Source organism: Micrasema longulum, unplaced genomic scaffold, assembly GCF_059751315.1.
Source record: "Micrasema longulum isolate JH-2025_06_02 unplaced genomic scaffold, ASM5975131v1 h1tg000381l, whole genome shotgun sequence".
Classification (NCBI taxonomy): Eukaryota; Metazoa; Arthropoda; class Insecta; order Trichoptera; family Brachycentridae; genus Micrasema; species Micrasema longulum.
This window is the reverse complement of record NW_028277582.1, coordinates 284,321-294,199: the sequence shown is the minus strand read 5'-3', so window position 1 is coordinate 294,199 and position 9,879 is coordinate 284,321. Positions and strand designations below refer to the sequence as shown.

The window sequence follows — 9,879 nt, the reverse complement described above, 5'->3', positions numbered from 1 at the left end:
AGTGTTGCCATACGTAGAGGGGTTAGTTTGTTCGCAAAAGCCGTATTTTTCCCAGCAACATGGCAACATTAGATGAATCCAGCATCATTTTTTTAATGTCAAATAAATTCGGTTTTTATATACCAAACGCATTTTGGTTCTGATGTAGATAATAAATTAATAGGACTTAACTTAACCGAGAAAAATATGTGAGATTCAATGCTATGATAGTTTTTGTAAGACCTACTGATTTATTTAGCTATTCAATTATGTTTATATCATGTTCATACCCCATATCTGTACTATCTATATGTTTGTACACCAACTCGACCTACATCAATAATTTATTATATTAAGTTGAAATCTGCAATACCAAAAAACAGTCCTGATTTAACGTGGAATGGTGTAGCGAAATTACATATATTTCATTAGTATAAGTATTTTATGTTAACCTTACCTTCTGACATTCCCAATGCCTCAAGCATGGTAGTTCAATGGTTTTGCAGTTATATTATGACATGATACCTTATTTAAAAGTTACCTTACTTTTAAGTATTTGTGGACATAATTTTAATCAACATTATTTTGAAATGTTTGTAGGGATGCAATGGATTTAATTAAGTGTGGATCGGTCACTTTTATGCCACGTAAATTTGAATAAGACTGTTGTAGAGGAAACGGTAATAGACACGAACCATAAAAAAGGATTCCACCTAGAGTACATCGATCAAATTATAAGATATATGAACTACACATAGTTGGAGGGAGCTAGAGGATCGGAGGAGATGAGAGCGTTTGCTGCAACGAATTAGTAATAGTTCTACATTATCTCTGCAACGAATCTCAGTAAATGAAAGCAGAATAAAACAAAGAGATCATATTTTAAACCAGCCAATGGCAAACCTGCAAATAGCTTGACGTATATTGCCCTTTCAGAAAATATTCCTCATATTATCACCTTAACTTGTAAAACTTTTTCGCACACTTTCTTGTCCACAAATAGTTAAAATTATAATTTTGCGTTTTCAGTTTGTAATTCAAATAATCTTTCAATAAAGTGTGTAAAACATATATATTCGTCCAGTGTTGCATTATTTTTTTAAAATAAAATTTTAAAAAAGCTTCACTGCAATTTGCTACCGAATAAAAAAACTATTTTTACTCTCCTCTGAACAAAAGAAAGTTTGGAGCCACGAGTTTTACTAGTTGGGCCGATGATGTGTATTTTAATTGATCCCCACCTTGATAAATTCCCTGAATTTTTAAACACTTTTATAAACATAATTTTTAAAACATTCTTTTAAATTTATCAAAGGATAACACTCGTGGAGGCGTATAAAAAAAAAAAAAAAAACGATAACACTCAAGCCATGAAACCGGGTATTGGTATATCAAGATAAATTAGTTAAAGTGTCACCCTGATAATATTAATTATTGAAAAAACACGTTGGTAAATTAAAAATATTTTTCTCCAGATCGTTTCACTAAGAACTAATGAAAATATTTTATAATATTTCAAAAAAAAGAAAAATATTTATGATTTCGATTTTCGATCAAAACTCAAAGGTTTTATTTTCATCGAGGGTTTTAAATTATAAATCGTTATTTTTTGGATTGTTTTATTTTACATGTCATTGTTATATTGATATTCAGTAATTTATTTAAATGTTTCACCTTAATACGGGTCTTCATAAATTAATTGAATTCTATGAGTCAAAATGTACACAAAAGAAACAACCATGTAAAATAAACATTTTTAATAAAAGATAATAAATTTGGTACATTAATAAACACTGAGAACATTATTTAGAAAAGGAACATAGAATTTTAGGCATTTACATTGCTTATGAGCTGTAATTGATGATCGTGTGTAGGTTTAAATTTTCATATTTACTTCTGTGTAAACATGTCTCCAAATATTTGGACGCAATGTTATTTAAGAATAATAATTACCTACATCAGTTAACAATGACGATTCTTTAATTCCATTATTTTTACTCAATTGTGAAAGTCAAATGAGAAAATGTAAATTATTATTATAGCACGCAATTTGTGGCACGTTAAATACTCGAACACACATCAACATACATAACCAATAGAGTATGGGGATACAGTGGGGATACGTGTATAATCTCTGGTATGGGGCAAGTTATCCAACTAAATAAATATAATTTTGTGATTGTAAAAATGTCAAAAAAATACAGCAAATATGTTGTGATGTATTTCAAATATCCTCATGACATCTATTTTGTGGAGGACAAAAGCTAATGAGGTAAATTATGCTATAATATATAAAACGTAAAATTAAAAAATATATAAGTTGTTTTGGCTCTTCTAGAACAATAAATTGCAGCTAGGTCTTCCATTAGCGATATAGCGATAACAATGTTCCACTGATATGACACAAAGAATGTCATTATCTTGACTTCTTCTGGATAAATCCTGTGAATTGTGCGAATTCCGTTTTCTGCAATGTTGTATGTTTTATTTGCTATTTGAGGTATATTGTCGATGCTCCCTCTCATTATCCCCACAATCATTTCGATTCAATGTACGATCACTTATTTCCTTACTAAGTCGTAGAACATTGAAAAATAAAAATGGTCACAGTAATTATTGCAGATATTGACGAAATACTGATTATTTCTTGTCAGTTATAAAATTACACCTACACCCGTTTCTAAAACATTTAGGAAACCTATTCAAATTTTGACATCTCAGATGTTAGTAAAGATGTTTTTTTTTTATTTCGAATAACAGTTTCGTCAATGTAAAAGTATTCTGAATAGCTACATGATAATGCAATGATTTTTTGTTTAAACATTCAAGTATCAAGGTTATTCTAGTAAAATTGGAATCAGAATTATGAATTACCATCGCTAAGATATTTAGTTAGTTTTTGTAACTTCTAGAAATTACCTTAATAAAAACTGTAGTATTATTTAATTAGAATGCTGTTATTACACCTGCAAATATTCTTAGTAAATATTTCAACCATGCCATAAATTTAGTTTCAATTGTCTTTTAGTTTCAATCTAGCATTTATTTAACTATGTATTTTTCTTGATTATTAAATTACTGTATGTTATGTAGAAGTCTCAATTATACCTGCGTTTATACAAAAATATATTATATATTTCAATATTTTAATTGGGTTGTAGTCCGGTGGTCAGTGTTGCGGACTCACAGATCAGAGGTTCGAGATTTGAACCCCACTCTACCCCAACTTGATTCCATATTCTAATAGTGAGTTATTTACAACTCGTTTAAAATGGCCCCAAAAATCTAAATATTTGGGTAAATAATAAGACGCAAATGTTTCCTTAAAAAAAAAACAATGATAAAACACTGTATTCACCAATCGTCCTAGGCGAGCATCTTCAGACTAGTAAGTGTATATAGGTATACATAATTTGAATTTATAGTGTAAAACTAACAAAAATGTTAGTGTTTATATAATTTAGTAAATAAAAAAATCCAAACTAATAAATATATCCACAATTTATAGTGTATTAATGAGAAAAGATAAGAAAGAAAATGATATTATTAACCCTTCCCTTACTGTGCTAAAAACATCCCCGCGTTCCGGTGCTGGGTAGTCAATACACGTGCTAAAATTAGATCAGAAAAATGGAATATTCATAGGCAATTGCTTCAATTATTTATAGAAGTCAAAAGTGATAATATTTTTAATCTAATTACTAAAAACATGAAAAAACCATTAGCTCATGCTCCCAGTGTGGGCGAAAGAACCGTCCGTGACAAAAGTCGGATAGCTACTAACTGGCGTCTGGGAGTTGTACTACAAACTTCGCCGTTCGCGCATGTCACGTGTGAAATTGTCTCTTTCCGAATATACGTGTATTATCAAGAGTGAGACGTGAGTGTGTGTGGCAATTATATTACGATTACTCTTTTACTACGTACTCCGCAACATGCGGTACATTAGTAAACTTTATATTGTATTTGTGATTTATCTCAGATTTTTCATAAAACGCTTTTTCTGTTCCCAATAATCATGAATTATTTCATAACCAAATATTTTAACTGATTCGCAAATGTATAATGGAGGAATACTGAAAATCTTAACCCACAATTTATTATATTTATGGAGATATTAAAGTTGTTAGATGCTATGTGTACTAGCTACACATCACCAGGAAGGGAGAGTCAATAATAACGTTTCTACCTCTAATAGAGTAGAAACTCTTGCTTAGAGAGGGAGCTTGTTTTACAGTCATTTTTATTATCTAAAACAGGTTCCTTAAAAATGAAATATTATACTCTAAAAGATACACCATTTTCTACTGTTTGGAGTTCAGGATAGGGTGGGGTCTCGTATGTTTTTTTAAATTTAGACTTAAATGCTATAATATTTGATATTGATTTTAAGGTTTCTGGAAGATTATTAAAGCTTTTTTTCTCAACAAATGAATAATGATTTAAAGCTGCAATTGTATTGCATCTATTTAAAATTAAATTATTTGGAAATTTAGGGTTTCGATACATAATGTGGTTACAAATAAAGAATCAGTAATTACTAAGTACTTAATTGTAAAATATTGATAAAAAAAGCATTCTGTTTATATGCAGTAATAACAGTTAGTACTTATTGAGAACATAATTAAAGGGTTGCTTCTGTTGTGTAACACTCACTATATCCGAGCGGATGAAGAATACAGTTGTGTGTGAGAAATAGATCCAGAATCCTGGAGGAGTGCTTTCGGCTCGATGGCTGCTCTCAGGTAAAAATCCTTAATAAGGAAATCAAATAGTGATAAGCCCCCTCATTGTGTTATGGTTAGCTCATTTGCCTTCCATCTTGAGGTCCCGAGGTTGATTCCTGGGAAGGTCGACACGAAATACCTTCTTTTGACCAGTCTGTTTTTTCAAAGACAGCCGAAGTACTTATTCTTTGTATTGGAAGTTTAAAAAGAAATTAATTTTAATTAAAAAGGTGGCTGTACTGGCGTCTGAAGCGTAAGGTTGATCACCTTACCTTCAAGTAACAGATGATCAATATACAGTGCATTTAGTGTACTAATGCGTGCTATATGCACCATCGGGCATGGGCAGCGGGGTATGATGATGATGATGAACATTCATATTTTATTATTTTTTAAAATTTAGTCTTAAAATAGTCCAAACATAATACATGAATGTCCTCATATTAACTTATATCTAATTATCATAAAAATATATACTAATTATTAACATTTCTAAACAATATATGTACACTTGAAAGCTATCACAAAAAATATTGCAGAGATCATAACATTTCAAACAAATTCACCATATTACAAAAAATACCTCCAAGAATAATTCTGAGAAAAAAAAATCAGATGCACAAGGGTAAAGTAAATGCTAAATTACTCAATTAAAGTAATTACTCATTGTAAACAAAGAAAACCCTTTCAATACAATGATTTTCGTTCAAAAAATCGTTTAATCATTATTTTCAAAAACCCACAAAAAAAAAACATCTTTGAAGCCAACCGGAATACGATTACATTTTAAGAGCTAATTTATTTGCTACACATATATTTTTTTAACTTAAATTTAAATGAAATAAAAAAAAAAGTTTTCTTATTTCTAATGGTATTTCCTTATAATATATAACTGTACAGCTCGGTGCATCAACGAGTTCTGTGTCTTTTTTGCCTGAGTTTTAACACTGTTTTTCTTGTCTGCAGCTATGGGTTGTGTCCAGAGTCGTAAGGACATCAACGACGTCCACCCGAACGTGTTCCGCGTCATCATGATGGACGAGTTCGGGAACGGACTGTGGTCCGGGCAACTGGAGGTCACGGAAGCCGAACTTGTGCTATATCGAACTGCCAAGGAACCAACTCGCTGGCCGCTCCGCACTCTCAGACGCTACGGTTACGATGCTGAAATGTTCAGCTTTGAATCGGGTAAGCCATTGCTATTTACTACTCTGCTTACTACTCTGCCTAAAGCTGGGTTTACACAAGGACAATGCAATAGATAGAACAATATTGTCCTATTCCAGCTCCCTAAACAGCTTTGACCGCTTAGGGCAGGACGATGAGACAATACAACAATTTGACAATAAAAATAAATGAACTAATGAAACCTGTCATTTTTATAGCAGCTACGATAAGTGCCTCCACCGCGTTTTCTCTCCACTGTTTGACCCAGTAAGTTGGGCAATCAATGAGTAATTAGCAGTAGTATTCGCTGTACGTACATATTACCTTTGTAATTTCTTCCGAGTGCTATCTGCGTGACATTTTCGGCAGATAAAGCTCTCGCTGGTTGCAATTGGCTATTGTTCTACTGTCCTGTCTTGCGTGTGGTGGGTGGGTGGTAATCCATTGTTTTGCGGAAATAGCCTGCCCGTCTTTCTCTAGGACTAAGTTTTGGTCCAATGTTTTGTCCTCCAAATTTCTGTTCACACGAGGACAATAGGTCCTATGCTGGACAATATTATCCTCTCCTCCTGTCAACCCTACTTTAAAGTAAGAAAAATAGATCAACATTTTAAAATAAATTTTATGTTTGATTTTTGTAGAGAATTATGCTACAATGCCAAAAAATTATCATTAGATGTTATGATAATTTTTTTAAAGACTTATCGTATTAAATTTGTTTTTAGGTCGACGTTGTTTAACTGGTCAGGGTATATATGCCTTTAAATGTCAAAGGGCTGAGCAACTGTTCACGACTCTCCAGCAATGTATTCAGGTGAGGAACTACAATCCTGATGGGAGTATTCTTGAAGGGCCGCGTCTCCCTGGCACTCTGCCGCGCCCCCCGCCGCCCCTCATCCCGCACCCTGATTACCTGGAGCCGGCCCCCTCGACGTCGCACTTCCCCCCATCTCTCCGCCTGGGCTCCGTAGGCAGCGGTCCCCTCAGTCCCGAGGTCCACTCTCCGGGCTCCCCTTCCAGCACCAATATTCTGGAGGTTATGCCCCTCGGGCCGCTCCCTGCGGCGGGCTCGCAGGTGACCAACATCTATCAGGTTCGAGATTTCCCCGGTCAGAGAGAGCGCAACAACAATCGGAGATTTAAGACAGAACTACCCAGTCACTCCTACTCTAACACCGGTGATATCAACGCAGATTTGGCCACTCTGAGGCACTCCTTGCTGAATAGGCAGTATGCGCATGGGGACGACGACAGCTTGATAGATTTGGAGGAACTGATAATGCAGTCGGAGCACGGGGCTGCCCTGTCCCCTACTCGCAGCACCGCCAGCGAGCATTACGCCACCCTGACTGTAGAGCGAGAGCCTGACGACCGCCACTACATGAACCTGGCTCTAGGGATGAATCATGTCAATCCGAACGAGATGGCCGCTTCCTTCCGTAGTTATGTCTCTCCTCAGACTCCCGCTTGTGCTACTCCCTCCTGCTCCTCTAGAGTGACAGACTTCCCCGACGTATTGGACGATAATTCTAAACATAACTATGCCAATTTAGAGTTGTCAGAAGTAAACTACGACCCGAGATTGCTAACTAGTCAGCGTAGTAAACCGAATCGGGGTCTTTCCCTGGAGATTCCTGTAATTCCCGAAGAAAACAACATTAAATTTAAGTACGCTATTTTAGATTTGCAAAGTTCATCAACTGACCAGGACGGGGAAAATGCAACTTCGTTACCGCCCTGTAGTCCCAAAAAACCGGCTATTGGTTACACGATGATCGATTTTAACAAGACCGTTGCATTAAAATCAGTTGCTCTAGGAACGCAAGTGGACACAGAAGGGTCTAGAAAGACCCGCCATAACTCCACTGCCTTACCTTCCACCTCTGGTACATAGCGATGGGGGAAAGGGCCCAAGCGCTAGAGGCTCTCCTAGCACTAAACAACGAATACTTCATGCTGTCCACTCCGGGCATGATGACTTCCAATTTTTGTTTTTCCAATTGATGAATTTAGTTTTGTAAGTTGAATTTATGTACTATTATGAAACCTTAATCGTAATCAGTTATACCAAATATTGGTAATGTTTATAATCATAAATTTACCTCCCGGATGATTTGTACATACGTACAATAATATTTATCTATAGTTCTGGATTGATCGATATACCATTGTATATAATATGTATGTCACAATGTATGTTTTAGTCAAATATTGCGAAGGAATTGCCAAGTCACTCATGTTCTAGAAATATTTTATATGAGTATGTATTTGTTATAAATAAAGTATAATGTCAGGATTGTTAAATGTTAATATTTTTATGAAAAGTATTGTGGATGCAAATATATACATTCTTTAGGCCAGTTTTAGTTGCACAGCGAAAGACTACCATATATACATCACATGTTCACATTATTTATTGTATAAGAATAAAAATGTAGAATTGTTTCATTTTACAGTTTGTGTATCTGTGTAATATTTCATTTAGTTGTTCAAATCCATTTGCAGCTACGTCTTGTGTCATATTTTATTTATTTCGGCAGCTGTTACGCCAAAGATCATGTACTATTATACCAAAAACTATGCATAAAAACTATTATTACATCAATGAAGATGTACTATTACACCGATGACAATATACTATTACACCAACGACAATGTACTATTGCACTAAAGACGATGTACTATTACACCAAAAACTATGTTCTGTTACACCAAAGACGATGTACTATTAGAACAAAGACAATGTACAATCACACTAAAGACGATGTACTATTACACCAAAAACGATGTTCTGTTACACCAAAGACGATGTACTATTAGAACAAAGACCATGTACCATTACACTAAAGTTGATGTACTATTACACCAAAAACGATGTTATGTTACACCAAAGACGATGTACTATTAGAACACAGACAATGTACAATTACACTAAAGACAATGTACTGTTTCACCAAAAACGATATTATGAAAGACGATGTACTATTAGAACTCAGACAATGTACAATTACACTAAAGACAATGTACTGTTTCACCAAAAACGATATTATGAAAGACGATGTACTATTAGAACTCAGACAATGTACAATTACACTAAAGACAATGTACTGTTTCACCAAAAACGATATTATGAAAGACGATGTACTATTAGAACTCAGACAATGTACAATTACACTAAAGACAATGTACTGTTACACCAAAGACGATGTACTATTAGAACAAAGACAGTGTACCATTACACTAAAGAGGATGTACTTTACACCAAAGATAATGTACTATTTTAGTAGACTAAACATTGTGTTTAAATATACATTGTATGTATGTAATATGCCATTATGTTAGTGATTAAGAATATTATAATTATTGAACTCTGGGAGTTTATTATTTATTTTCATGTTTGCATGCAATTTTATTTTTACTATTTCCTTCATAAGAGATGTGTTTTTTTAATGTAACACAAATTGACATTTTAGTTGATTTAAATGAAAAAGTACGTACAAAGAGAATATGTTAACTGTTGACATTATTTTCCATAGTGACTGTTAGTTAGAAGTTGATAATCCCGCACTAGTACATGATAAACAGTGTGTAACTGTGTGTGTTTATAAAAACAAAATATATAATATTTTCTTACAATGGAATCACTTTTCCGCACATGTGTATAGGCTGCTCGTCTGTAATTGTTTTTAAAATAGCGAAGGCCAATGATATTTTCATATTGTAAAATTGCTTACAATTGTAATTATTTTAATTAGTGTTACACATACTATAAATTAAATATACACACATAATATAAATTATATAATTGTTTGTGTCTAAGATATGAAATCTTAAATGTTTAAAGACAAAATATTTACGTACAATTAAATGACAATAGGATATGGATTAATATAGTTGGCACTTAATTTATTTCTGAATATCATTAACATACAGATGGCTAAAAACTTATATATGTGGAATTTATAAAATAGGGTATGTTAAGAAATTACAGGGTGGGTGGGTAGTA

At 33.6% G+C, this 9,879-nt stretch overlaps 1 protein-coding gene across 2 annotated transcripts; it reads left to right on the top strand.

Annotated features, from left to right (window-relative positions):
- Nucleotides 1-2,065: 2,065 nt before the first annotated feature.
- Nucleotides 2,066-8,995, top strand: LOC148282066 (uncharacterized). 2 transcript variants are annotated; one of them, XM_088225693.1, is made up of 3 exons: nt 2,066-2,251; nt 5,673-5,894; nt 6,599-8,995. In XM_088225693.1, the coding sequence occupies exons 2-3, from the start codon at nt 5,675-5,677 to the stop codon at nt 7,765-7,767; spliced, it is 1,389 nt and encodes a 462-aa protein (XP_088081819.1). In that variant the 5' UTR covers nt 2,066-2,251; nt 5,673-5,674; the 3' UTR covers nt 7,768-8,995. The 2 variants fall into 2 exon arrangements, with proteins under 2 accessions (XP_088081819.1, XP_088081820.1); XM_088225694.1 differs by lacking the exon at nt 2,066-2,251 and adding an exon at nt 4,592-4,724.
- Nucleotides 8,996-9,879: the final 884 nt, after the last annotated feature.

What these genes read in the sequence shown, in the direction of transcription:
- LOC148282066 (XM_088225693.1), top strand. Translation starts at nt 5,675, where the DNA reads ATGGGTTGTGTCCAGAGTCGTAAGGACATCAACGACGTCCACCCGAAC. An exon ending in AATGTTCAGCTTTGAATCGG is followed by an intron (nt 5,895 to 6,598) that starts GTAAGCCATTGC and finishes ATTTGTTTTTAG; the next exon opens with GTCGACGTTGTTTAACTGGT.